General features: G+C 42.2%; 1 protein-coding gene across 3 annotated transcripts in view; it reads right to left on the bottom strand.

Annotated features, from left to right (window-relative positions):
• RBM5 (RNA binding motif protein 5) overlaps window positions 1–7,099 on the bottom strand; it is a 26,983-nt gene extending 19,884 nt beyond the window's left edge. For 2 of the 3 annotated variants that reach the window (XM_069475733.1, XM_069475731.1), the window contains exons 1-4: window positions 6,604–7,073; window positions 5,525–5,597; window positions 3,748–3,913; window positions 2,775–2,930 (exon numbers count right to left, since the gene is read on the bottom strand). In XM_069475733.1, coding sequence (XP_069331834.1) covers window positions 2,775–2,930; window positions 3,748–3,913; window positions 5,525–5,541 — 339 coding nt within the window. In that variant the 5' untranslated portion in view covers window positions 5,542–5,597; window positions 6,604–7,073. Of the gene's footprint in view, window positions 1–2,774; window positions 2,931–3,747; window positions 3,914–5,524; window positions 5,598–6,603 lie in introns of all 3 variants that reach the window. The other variant, XM_069475732.1, reaches the window with a different exon arrangement.
• Between the last annotated feature and the right edge of the window lie 6,985 nt (window positions 7,100–14,084).

The raw sequence follows: 14,084 nt of genomic DNA, 5'->3' as shown, positions 1-14,084 counted from the left end.
TGGGGGGGGGTGGGGAAGGGAGGGATATATACCTCATGATGGGTGCAATGCGCACGACCTGGGGAACAGACACGCCTGGAGCTCTGACTTGGGGGGAAAGGCAGTACAGGAGCAACGTATGTAACCTGCAATTCTGTATCCCCCATAACAAGATGAAAAAGAAAAAAAAAAAGTCTCTCTGACTCCAGACAAATCAAGCTAGTTGTTAGGCTTTATCTAGATTCAGTAGCTTTGAGGTCTAATCATGTGATCCCCCTGCCTGGAGGGCCCATCCGCCACACCCTTCCCCCAGTTCTCCACCAGACCAAAACATTTCTGTCTCTCCTCAAGAACCAGCTGAACTAATATCTCCACGGAGCCCCTTTTCTTACCCTCTGCTATTAAGAACCTCCCTTAAATAACCTTCCAGAGCCCTTCAGCAGGACCTCTTCCAACAACCCCTTTTCTAGTCTGTATTTGTCATCATCGTCTGACCTTAGCTATTCATCAATAAGCTTTTTTGGGGGCAGGATCCAGGCTCTGTATCACCATGGCACCTAACATAGTACATAGTATAGCAAGTGTGCAGTGGATCACAAATAATGGAATGATTAATCATTATTAACTCTAACATTCTGTTTCAGAATTCATCACATTCATTACTTCCAGTGCCTACAAGCTCAAAGCTGTGTGAACCTAATACTTATTTTCAGCTTTATCTAAAATTCAGCTGAACAGCAGTCAGAATATTACTTTGACTACTCCAGGACAACATATATTGGCACAATGCTGTGCATGTACATCTTTTAAAAACAAGTTTTAAAACCTCACATTCATTTCACCAACAACATTAGTTGAGGCCGGGCGCGGTGGCTCATGCCTGTAATCCTAGCACTCTGGGAGGCCGAGGCGGGTGGATCGCTCAAGGTCAGGAGTTCGAGACCAGCCTGAGCAAGAGTGAGACCCCGTCTCTACTAAAAATAGAAAGAAATTATATGGACAACTAAAATATATATATACAAAAAATTAGCCGGGCATGGTGGCGCATGCCTGTAGTCCCAGCTACTCGGGAGGCTGAGGCAGTAGGATCGCTTAAGCCCAGGAGTTTGAGGTTGCTGTGAGCTAGACTGACGCCACGGCACTCACTCTAGCCCGGGCAACAGAGCGAGACTCTGTCTCAAAAAAAAAAAAAAAAAAAACATTAGTTGAGCAGCATACTGTGTTCAAGGGTTGGGGACACAGAGATGACTAGTTAACACAGAGATCTGTTTTCAGCGATCTTACGGAGATGAGACAGATGCATATTGATAGCTACAGTATAGGTGCTACAGGAAAGTCATGAATACAGTAAGAGAATAAGGAGGAAGAAATTCTGCCTGGTAGGTCAGGAAAGGCCTCACAAAAAGGAGTCTCCAAGCAGAAAAAGGCACAACGGTATAATGACGGACATGTCTGAAGTGGGAAGCAGGTGGTGGATGTGACTGGAAGGAAGGGGTGAGGGCCATAGTTGTTGCTCAAAACCAGGCAGTGCCAAATACACCACGACTCTCATTGGCCAGTCTGAGTCAGCCAAGGAATGAGCTTTTCTTTTCTTTTCTTTTTTTTTAGAAATGAGTCTTGCTATGTTACACAGGCTGATCTCAAACTCCTGGCCTCAAGCAATCCTCCTGCCTCAGCCTCCCAAATCGCTGGGATGACAGGTGTGAGCCACCAAACCTGGCCCTGAGCCTTTCTTTTCAACAAGCTTCTCTGAGGCTTAATGGATAGTATAATTTTCAACAAATCAATGGGAGGCCAGGTTATGAAGACAGCTACATATTTACTGGTACAGCCTTATCTAAAATAAGTAACCAATCTAATAAAAATGTAGGCCTGGCACAGTGGCCTCACGCCTGTAATCCTGGCACTCTGGGAGGCCGAGGCAGGACTGCTTAAGTTCAGGAGTTTGAGAACAGCCTGACCAAGAGTGAGACCCCGTTTCTACTAAAAATAGAAAAATTAGCCAGGTGTCATGGCGAATACCTATAGTCTCAACTGCTTGGGAGGCTGAGGCAGGAGGACTGCTTGAGCCCAGGAGTTTGAGGTTGCTGTGAGCTGGGCTAATGCCACTGCAGCACTCTACTCAGGGCAACAAAGTGAGACTCTGTCTCAAAAAAAAAAAAAAAAAAAAAAAAAAAGGATGGATTACCTTCTAAGAGCTAATGAAGGAATAAGACCTGCTCCCTGTGGTTAAGGAACTTCAGAAAACTCACTAGTGAGCTTCAAAGCCTAAATATAAGTGGTAATTTACTTCTGAAACAAGTTCAGAGAACTCTACCCTAAAGACAGAAAAACATATCACTAGCTGAGATACAGGTTGAGCATCCCTAGTCCAAAAATCCAAACTGTTCCAAAATCTGAAACTTTTAAAGTACTAACATGATGCCACAAGTGGAAAATTCCACACCTGACCTAAAGTGACAGGTTGCAGACAAAACTATTTCATGCACAAAATTATCAAAAATATTATATAAAATTACCTTTAGGATATGTGTATAAGGTATAGAAGAAACAAAACTGAATTCCATGTTTAGATTTGGGTCTCATCCCCAAGATTATCTTATTACATAAATGTAAATACTCCAAAATCTGAAAAAATCTGAAATCCAAAACATTTCTGGTCCCAAACATTTTAGATAAGGAATATTCAATGTGTATTAGCTTGAGATAAAACAATAACATGATAAAATGATGGTAGAAGCTCAAAGTTTGTTGTGCCTACTGGACTGGTCATTAGAACTGTTGTTTCCCCTTACATCGCTCTCTGTGATGGTGATGGGAAGTCCGCGCAGCATGATGGTCTTGCTCTCTCTCTCATCACTGATGTCATGCCTATAGTCATGCTCGCCATAGTCACCATCCGAATGGTAGCCATCTTCTGATCGGTCACTGTTCCTTCTTTCGCGCTCTCTCTGATTTATAATAAACAAAATTATAATTAAAACTATCCTATACCCTGATTCAGGGTCTCCACTCTCAGAAATTAAGCTTAGGAAGAAAAGTAAACACACACAAAAACTAAACAGATGATACAAGTACTCCATGTTGACGTTCACTGCAGTGTTTTCTAAAATAACAACAACCATTTAGATCAGGAAAAATGGTTTAATAACTTACTCTACATTACACCAACACAGAAAGAAATACCATTACCTATTACAATATCAAGATTATATGCATGAAAAAGTGGGAAAAGGGAAAAAAACAGTGCAAAACTATATGGACAGTGCAATTACTTCTAAACAAAGCTATGCATGCTTATGGAAATGAATGTGAATAAAAGATATGCTAAGATATTCTTTGTCAAAATTTTCTGATAAAGAAAAAAGATATGTTTAATGACCGAAACATTACAACTTATATTTATCATTCATTTCAAAATAGTCGGAGACACTGGGTTTATATACTATTATAACCCCATTGTGTCATCTCTAAAATGGGAACACCTACCTTACATATGTAGTGAAACCTAAATGAGTTCATGAAGTCAAGTGCTTAAGAGTACACAGTGAGAGTTATGTAAACCCTGGCTATTTTTTCTATTACCATAAGTCTCAGGTTGTCTTTGGTAATTATAGTCAATTCAAATATATTTCAGAGCAATAGAGAGTTTGAATATAGTACTCAAGAGGAGAGATTTCCATACTTGGTATACTTATTTCATTTTAAGAATCTTGTACATAAAGTTCATAATTCTAACTACTCCATAAACAGTTGCTGGTCACTCACCTCCGGACTATCATAGTCTCGGTAGTCATCGTATCTATCGCCCCTCCGATCATCACTAGATCTTTTGTAATCTGAGTCCCTCCGCCTGCTTCTGGATTCACGCTCATCACGGTCATCCCTGTCTATGATGGAACCGTACCTTCCACTACGCTCTGTTCTACTCACTCTGCCAGGGAAAATAATTTTCATTCAATTTAAAGTAAATCACATTTTGTACCTTTAGAAAACATGATTAAAAACATGTATTACTTCCCCATCAGTTTTTAAGATATACCCAAATAGTTTAATGTAATCCTTAAAATTTATTACCAATTCCAGTTTACAAAGATAACTACTGGGAAAAATAACTACATCCCTAAATGTAAAAATAATTCTCAGGAATTTATGCTAAATTTGAAAATACAGCTATTAAAATGTTTGGGTCGAATATTTTTAATAAAATGTCATTTTGTCCAAGTTTATTCTTGCATTTTGTCAAGCCTATAGTCTACATATTATCTCCTTCATCTCCGATTCAGATCTTAGGAACCAAAAATAGGAAGAAAGCAATTACTCAAATTTCACCCATTTTCAAAGGAGACCACGTTCTAGATCATTCACTCTCAAGGGTATCACACCTACTAGGAAATGGACCAACAACTTTGATGAGCTAAGTTAGTCTTTTTTTTTCCCATCAAGCAGTTAAACAAATAGTTTGTCAGACAAAACTAGATGGTTACCCAAAACCAATATCATAAGAGGACATTATTTTCTATACTAACTGGTTTATTTTTGGTGACAGAGCAACACTGGGTTTCATGGGAAGAGGCTTAAACCCATTTCACCACAGATAAAATAGTTCTTTCATAAATTATTTACCAGGTTCATAAAACTACTATGCAATCACAAGACAAAGGATAGGTTTATAAAGGCCTCATTTAGAGTAAACAAATTTAATAAAAAGAATCCAAGGAAACATGAAATATGGGAATAAGAGACTCTAACAGGTAAATGTTAATTTAGTAAGTTATTTGGAACCGTACATTGCTGACACAGCATTCAAATGATACCATGATGTGGCATGAACATTTCCTAAGTCCCTCTGGGATGTCAATTTGATCTATTGTAGGGACTAGACTCAATACTAAGAAGGCACGTGGCTGAATAAGGTTGTGTGTTTAAATGTAATGGTCTGAAAGGAAGTACCCTTAGGTAACATAGAGCCAAATGCTCTCATCTTAATTTTCCACTAATTCTTTGGCTTTTTGCTTCATGTAACACAGGATCCCAAGCTTCTCAGCTATGTAAGTCTGGATCATCTTGCTATTCAGGGGTCAAAAACCAAAACTGGCATTTATTGATTGCTTACAACCGCCAGGAACTGTGCTAAGTGCCAGAATGTATGATGATCTGGCTTCTGCAAAGGCTGTTGTCCACACAGGGAACCCTCAGTGACCCACTCTACCCTGCCCTCCTTTGCCTAATTCTTAATTAGCCTTCAGCTATACCTTAGAGAATACTTTCTCCAGAAAGCTTTCCTGGCTGTCTACAAGAAAAAACATGCTTCCTATGTGTTGTAACAGCACCCCAAACTTCATTTATCACAACATGTTCACACAGTACTTTCATTCTCTCAGTAGACTGCAGTTTGTGAAAGCAGGACCATGAAGATGCTCACTAGCAGGGCCTGGCACAAAACAGACACTCAAATATGTGTTTGATAAGCAAACAATTTTAAGCAAATAATTCAGACCCCACTGAAATGTTGAGATCAAAGGCATGTACTGTAGTAACTCACCGTTTATCTGAACCCATTGTCCCACTGACGACGATCTAGCACACAGCTCCAAAGGATTCAAATATTATATTTTCTAGGAGACAAGAGAGATTGGTTGCTGCAAATCTCAGAGATCACTTAAGTCAATCACTCTAGAAGCTGGGATACTACTGAAGTTGTGATCTCATCAAACCTTCACCAAATCATTTATCTAAGGTGGGGTGGTGGTGGAAAGCTAAAATCATGCTAACATTTTGTTAACAATGAGCACAGCAGGAAGAAGAAGCACATTTTAAAATATTAGATTTTTTAATATTCAATATTCAGTGAGTTTAATATTCATTCAATGAACTTAATAGTCATACTCAATAACAAGCTCATAGAAAGAAGCAAGTAGAAGCCTCCTTCCTGCTCCTATCCTGGGATTACAAAGCAAAAAGGGCAAAGCTGCAATGATCTCCTCGGGTTCTGAATCAAAGCAACCCCAATGGGACACTGGATCTTTAAAACATTAATCCAAGTGTCTTCATTAATAAAAAGGGTAACATGAAATTCAAAAATTTCTGATGAAAGTTTTAAAACCTCTTAGAAGCTGGGATGCTGAGCTGATTGAAATCTACATGTATAATGCAACGAAACAGACAAGCGCAAACCTCGAAACGTCTTAATTCCTCGGTAAGAATAACCACCACGTCTTGAGCCAGTCCTGATTACCGGAGGCCTCTGAGTGGCGAACAGCCTGCTCCCCCACCCCAACCCCGTCTGTAATGGACATCGCACAGCTGGATTGCGTTTGATGAGTGCGAGGTCCAAGAAACCAGTTACAGCCGTCTCTGGAGCTTGGTATAAAGCAGGCGTTCAACGAACATTTGTTAGATTAATAAATGAAAGAGAATCATCACAAGGAAATAAGTCCCGGGACCGAATCGCCGGTGCAGCCCCTTGTATAGTGGGCTGTGTCTGCACCCATCTCTGTGGGGTCTCGCGGCCGAGATGGCGGCGCCACGGCCTGCTCCAGGGACTCAGGCGTCCGGCATTCCGTCCCTCCACACGCCCCTCCCGCCTCCCAAGAGGTTCCTAGCCCGCAGATCAGCCCTCACCGAACAGCCTTTCGGAGAGGGAGATTCAGATGCAGCTGATGGGCGATGGCGGCCAGAGATTGCCGGGACGCTCCCGAGGAGTGCCCGAAGGACAGGCGACGACTCCACCGCTCCGTTGGGCTGGGGATTCGAGGATGCGTCCCAGCAAGTGGCAAACTCACAGCCCGAAAGAAGAGGTTCCAGGGCTGGGCTGAGCTGAGCGACTTCAGGAACCTGACAGAGCCGGAGGCAAGGAGGGGTACGGCCCTCCAACGCCTCGGGTAATTTAGCCCCTCTAGAGAACCGGCTGGGGCTGATCAACCGCCTCTGGCAGCTGACGAAGAGGCTTGGGGGACAGCCCCAACGGCAAGACCCTCCTCTTGTTACGGACGGCCGCCACACTTACCCCCAGGAAAGACCGAAGGAGCCGTAGCGGTTCTGCACCCCAGAACCTCCAGCAACGTTCGGCCGCTCCACAAAATGGCGCCTCCGCCGACGGCCGTCTCCTACCCACAGTGCCTCACGTCTATCCCCTCCCCCCGCCTCCCGTCTCCTGCTGAGTCGTCCAATACGCGAAGGTGCCTAGCTGCGCGAGGGCTGCCGGGAAATGTGGTCGCCAGGGTAGCCTGTCACTAAGCTCTGTGTTAATTTCTTGCGTATTTCTCTTCTAAGCCTCCACAGAGTTGCCAATTTGCCTTTGCAGACCCGGATTAGAGCTTTAGGACTCCTATCTATTAGGCATAGTAATTCCTTTTTTTTTTTTTTTTTTTGACAGAGTCTAACTCTGTTGCCCGTGCTAGAGTGCCGTGGCGTCAGCCTAGCTCACAGCAACTTCAAACTCCTGGGCTTAAGCTATCCTTCTGCCTCAGCCTCCCGAGTAGCTGGGACTACAGGCATGCGCCACCATGCCGGGCTAACTTTTTCTAGATATTTTTAGTTGTCCAGCTAATTTCTTTCTATTTTTTTAGTAGAGGCGGGGGTCTCGCTCTTACTCAGGCTGGTCTCGAACTCCTGAGCTCAAACGATCCTCCCGCCTCGGCCTCCCAGAGTGCTAGGATTACAGGCGTGAGCCACCGCGCCCAGCCTAGGCATAGTAATTCTTTACACGAGGCAAAATATGTCTAATTCGACTTCAAAAGAAGGAACGTTAGTTGATCACTATACTGGACACTATTGTGCTAGATGCTTTACGAACATTTTTATCTTCACAACCTATGAGATAGTTGTTAAACCCATTTTGCAGATGAGGAAACTGAGGTTTATGAAATTGAGAGGATTCTTGTAGGCAGGTACAGAGTATCATTCCATTGATATAGTCTAGTCTAAAGCAAGAGGTCAGAAAAGGCATTTTCCAAGATTACTTTAACAGTTACTACTTGCACATCTAATTGGAATCTCCAAGTTAACACAGCCAAACCCATTCTCATCTCTTCCACAGCCTTCCCCAGCTCATAAATGGCAACTTCTGGCCTCCAGTTATTCAGAACAAAAATGTTGGAGTCATCCATGATTTCTCTCATTTTCTCACACCAAATGTGCCAGCAAATCCTGAGTATATCTAGAGTCTGGTAACTTCTAGCTGCCTCCACTGCTATCCTAGTCAAAGCCACCAATGTCCTTGTTTTAGGGACAATAGATCATACAAAATTAATAATAGTGATGAACCTGGGATATGACTACTTTGGGTTTCAGAGTCCATGCCTCAACCTCTACAATGCAAACTCCAGAAGAACAGGGACTTTTTGTCTATTTAGTTCACTACTATATTTCCAGTGCCTTTACTAGTGCCTGGCACATGGTGTGCACACAATAAATATTTGTTGAATGAAAAAAAAAAAGCTAATCCACTACCAAAGGTAAAAGTATTAACGTTTGTGGCAGAAAAAAAGCAGAGATTCTTGGGAAATTCAAAGAGGGATATTTTGGTGCCTGACTGACTAGTCAGTGAGATAGTGGTATTCCTATGCATCCTTAGCATAACTTGCCCTCTGGCATTACTTATATTTTTAGTAGAACTGATTTTTCAGGTCATACATACAGATTAAAAAATTAGACCATAGCAAGGCACAAGAAGATATAAGTTATGGAAAACTGCAGCTATACTGCTCTCTTCTCTCTGGATAAGAAATCTTTTAAGAATAAGTGAAAGGATGTCAATGAGGAGATTCCAAACCAGGAGCTTCAAATATACTAGAAAATCTTTTTCCTGGAAAAAAGTGACTTTAAGCATGTTCTAGGCCAGGCACAGTGGCTCACGTCTATAATCCTAGTATCTGGGAGGCTGAGGTGGGAGGATCGCTTGATCAGGAGTTTGAGACCAGCCTGAGCAAGAGCGAGACCCCATCTCTACTAAAAATAGAAAAAGTTAGCCAGGCATGGTGGCATGCACCTGTAGTCCCAGCAACTGGGGAGGCTGAGGCAGGAGGATTGCTTGAGCCCAGGAGTTTGAGGTTGCTGTGAGCTAGGCTGACGCCATGGCATTCTAGCTTGGGAGACAGAGTGAGACTCTGTCTCAAAAATAAAATAAAATAATAAAAAATAAACATGTTCTAACTTTGGCTTATCCTTCTACATCAAGGGCATTAAATGACTGACTGGAAAGTCTTTGGATAATTAAAAATATGACAATATATAGGAAAGATACAAATCTCTGGATTTTGGAATTATGAATAACTTTCTCCCTCTCCTCCTTCCTCCCTTGCTAAATATACACACACCACATATATTTCTACTTTTCCATCCACATAGTCCTACCTTTGTATGTATCTATAGAGTATCCAGTTTGTGGGGAAGCAAATATGTAAAATTTTTATCTGAAAAAAAATACATCTGATCCACAGAAGACACTCAAATACTTAACGAAATTCAAAAGTTAAACATAGAAGAGGTCATTACAAACCCTACAAAGGCTGATGCAGATGCCAAGAATCCAGAACCCACTAGACTTAATGGCCGCTAGCATTAACGTACTAAGAATGAAAATTCACCAAATAACTTCTATACTTTGATCACCTATGTACGTTACTACTTTCAAAAATCTACAGTCAATGTGGATAAGAACTGTTGATTGTCAAATACATCAAATAGTTATGCAACTGCCTTGTCCTCAGAGCAGCTCAACAAGCACTTTTGAGCTGGGTTAGGCTCATGATCAGTCATAAAAGCTGTAAGAGGTCAGGCACAGTGGCTCATGCCTGTAATTCTAGCACTCTGGGAGGCTGAGATGGGAGGATTGCTTGAGGTCAGGAGTTCCAGACTTGCTCTGAGCAAGAGCAAGACATCGTCTCTACAAAAAAAAAAAAAAAAAAATAGAAAAAAATTAGCCGGGTGTGGTGGTGCATGCCTGTAGTTCCAGCTACTTGGAAGGCTAAGGCAGGATTGCTTGAGCCCAGGAGTGTGATGTTCTGTGAGCTATGATCATGCCACTGCACGCTATTCTGGGCAATAGAGTGAGACTTTGTCTTTTTTTTTTTTTTTTTTTTGAGACAGAGTCGCATTCTGTTGTCCGGGCTAGAGTGCTGTGGTGTCAGCCTAGCTCACAGCAACCTCAAACTCCTGGGCTCAAGCAATCTTCCTGCCTCAGCCTCCCCAGTAGCTGGGACTATAGGCATGCACCACCATGCCCAGCTAATTTTTCTATATATATATTTTAGCTGTCCATACAATTTCTTTCTATTTTTAGTAGAGATGGGGGTCTCACTCTTGCTCAGGCTGGTCTCGAACTCCTGAGCTCAAACAATCCACCTGACTTGGCCTCCCAGAGTGCTAGGATTACAGGCATGAGCCGCCGTGCCCGGCTGGGACTTTGTCTTAAGAAAAAAAGCTACATGGCCTTCCTTTCCAACTTGAGCTGGGCAGAATAGCTCCAACAAAGGGTAGTGAGAAGGGCTGTTCTGCCATCAATGGGTGGTGACCCAAGAATACACCATTTACATTCACAAGTGTATCCATGGAGTGGGCTTTCAAGAAGCGTGCCCCTCAGGAACACAAAGAGATCAAGAAATTCGCCATGAAGGAGATGGGGATTCCAGGTGCACACATTCACACCAGGCTCAACAAAGTTGTCTGGGCCACAGGAATAAGGAATGACCTATACCGTATCTGTGCATTTGTCCAAAAAATGTAATGAGGATGAAAACTGACCAAATAACTTCTATTATATACTTTGATCATCTACATATTTGTTACCACTTTCAAAAATCTACAATGTGGGTAAGAACTGCTGATTGTCAAATACATAAATAAAGTTATGAAACTGACCAAAAAAAAGCTGTATGGCTATTTATAAATGACACAAAATCATTCTTAAATTTGAAGGAAGTCTTGGCAAAAGAGATGGATTCCAGCCAGAGGTAAGTGCCACCCTCCAAGTTGTCTCTGGTACCTGACCTTCTTTGTGGACATTGCCCTGTTGAGCTCTAGAGCTGTGCCCCCAAAGGCCTGTATGGCAGCAGATATAAGAAAAACAAAGACAATGGAGTGAGCTGCCTTTTGTTTTAAATAAAGCCACATATGTTTAATAAAGGATAGTCCTTTAAGATTATCTTTCCTACTTTTTGCATGTAAAAAAAGAAAGTTCCCCTCTTTAATGAAATGATCATAGGTCTTTAAAAAAAATCTACTACCACCTGGCAAACTAAGAAATTGGTTCACATGTTTCACTCCCGAACTGGGAACTACTGCTCTAGAAGACAAAGAAAAAAAGATTTATGGAAAAGCTGTTGTCTATATCAAGAAACTAAAATGATTTTTATCAGTGATGGGCTTTGATGAACTAAGATATATAATCAAAATTTAACAGTATTTCCCATATGACCATGAGTTCAGCATTATTTATTCATTTGTTGAGTGCCTGTGCCATTATTATTAGGCTCTGTGCCAGGCCTAGGGATATAGTAGTGGAGAAAATTATCCAAGACCCCTGTTCTGGCATTCTGATCAAAGGCCTCATGGAACTTTTGCGGGATATAACAGGATGATACTTTTCATACCCATTCCTACTTTCATCACTACCCAAGGTGCTGCTTTTAAAATGCATTAAAAACTTTAGACCTTACTTCCAAAAGCAAAATCTCCATTACAACAGAAAAGTCAAATGAGGACAAATAACCCAGGCAATGGTCCAAACTAGTCTCTGAGGTCTGATCTTAAATACTTCCTTCAGGGAAGACGTTACTACCACCAAGCAAGAACCAAGTCTAGGCCTTTTTGTTAGACCGTTCATCATCTGTGGCGAATGTATATTGTTCTTGCTCTACAGTTCTGTCTTTCTCTCCTCAATAAACCTCGTTTCATGCTTACCTTGATTTCAGTGTGTTCGATCAGTCTCTGGCTAAGAGCACACCAAGAACCGACATTTCAGACTGCTGACCCGACAAACACACTGAGGTGCTAAAAAAGATGGCATGCCTGGAGAGGGCTGGCAAGCTCTGGGAGGGTGGCATTTCTGAAGGACTCAGAGAAGCTCTGTGCCCCTTACATTGCCCTAGGTACCCCTTCCATGTAGCTATTCATCTGTATCCTTTGCAATATCCTTTATAATAAACCAGTAAATGTAAAAAACCCAAAAAACAAAAACCCAAGTCTACGTCATACCATCCCAATAGCTTACTATATTCTCTCTGAGGCTCTTATCACATCAGTAATTGCTCAATGTCCATTTTTCCCAGTGGACTACCATGTGCACAGAGATGATACTTGGTCTTGCTATAAGCTGGAGTGACAAGTAGATTAAACTCTCAAAACATTCATAGATCAACCACTTAATAACTGAATGCTGCCTCTGCTGGGCAGCCAATAACTAGGGCTGGCTAACAACTTCAACAGTGAAGCATTTGATGCGTCCCAAAGCTCATGCCAGGTCTAGTGGGGAGACAGAGGTTTAGGAAGAAAACCTAGTCTGGCCAGTTCAGGCCAAAACTGGACCAGCTTACAAAAAGGGTTTTGGGCCGGCTGTGGTGGCTCACACGCCTATAATCCTAGCACTTTGGGAGGCAGAGGAGGGAGGATCACTTGAGACCAGGAATTCAAGACCAGCCTAAGCAACACAGTGAGACCTTGTCTCTATAAAAAATACAAAAATTAGCCAGGTGTGGTGGTGCATGTCTATAGTCCCAGCTACTTGGAAGGCTGAGACAGGAGAATCCCTTCAGCCCAGGAGTTGCAATGAGCTATGATGATGCCACTGCACTCTAGCCCGGGGAAACAGAATGAGAACCTGTCCCTCCCTGCCTTTCCCCCTCCAAAAAAGGGTTTTGACCTACTCAGAAAGTAATGAGATGCACCACAGATGTACCTACAGAGCATCAGTTATACCAGAAGGGTTCTTAGAGTAGTGCATTTGTCTGGGCTGAAAGATTCAAATGACCCATCTTCTGTAATGTAACACTCTAGTGGTAGCAAGTCCCAGAACCTGGGGCTCTCAGTTTCTAAAATGTGCTCCTGACTTTGTTTGCTTTCCCTTTTGGAGGGATGAACAGACTAATATTAAAGATTAAGAGAAAGGAATTATATCTGGATACAGCAGGGCAAATAATTTACATTCACATTTATCATTCCTGTTGCTGATGTTTTCTCCTTAGCATACTCCCCTTACATCTCTCACTCCTTGCTACCCATACCTTTCTACAAAAAGCCAAGTCCCTCCCCCTTCTTTTTTTTTTTTTTTTTTTTTTATAACCGTGAAATTCAGCCCTCCTAGGTTCAGCCTTATGCATATAGACTATACCCTTAGACCAGAGGTTGGCAAACTATAACCTGCAGGGCAATTCTAGCCTGGGCCCTGCTTTTTTTTTTTTTTTCCAATTTTTAAATTTTTCATAGGCACCAGTTCCCCTATGTTGCCCAGGCTGGTCTTGAACTCCCGGCCTCAAGTAATTCTCCCACCTCAGCCTCCCAAAGTGCTGGGATTATAGACATGAGGCCCTGGTCAGGGCCCTGTTTTTGTAAATAAAGTTTTAGTGAAACACAGCCACAACCACTGGTTTATAGATTGCCTATGGGCTGGATGCAATAGCTCACATCTGTAATCCTAGCACTCTGGGAGGTGGAGGCGGGAGGATCACTTGAGCTCAGGTGTTCAAGACCAGCCTGAGCAAGAGCGAGACCCCGTCTCTACTAAAAATAGAAAAATTAGCTGGGCGTCATGGCACTCGCCTGTAGTCCCAGCTCTTGGGAGGCTGAGGCAGGAGGATTGTCTGAGCCCAGGAGTTTGAGCTAGGCTGATGCCACAGTACTCTAGCCCGGGCAACAGAGCAAGACTCTGTCTCAAAAGAAAAAAAAAAAAAATAGATTGCCTATGGCTATTTCTCACTACAACAGCAGAGTTGAATAGCAGGGACAGAGATCATCTGGCCTATAAAGCCTAAAATGTTGAATCTCTGGCCCTTTACAGAAAAGTTTGTAGGTTCCTGCCTTACACCATTAAGATGATTTTCTAAATAATCAGTTCTCTTCCTAAGAAACATTCTTCCCTTAAGACATCTGCAATGTGAAATTCTTAG

Source organism: Eulemur rufifrons, chromosome 7 (genome assembly GCF_041146395.1).
Source record: "Eulemur rufifrons isolate Redbay chromosome 7, OSU_ERuf_1, whole genome shotgun sequence".
NCBI classification, from domain to species: domain Eukaryota; kingdom Metazoa; phylum Chordata; class Mammalia; order Primates; family Lemuridae; genus Eulemur; species Eulemur rufifrons.
Note: the sequence above shows the minus strand (reverse complement) of the source record. Positions and strands in the feature narration are given on the sequence as shown.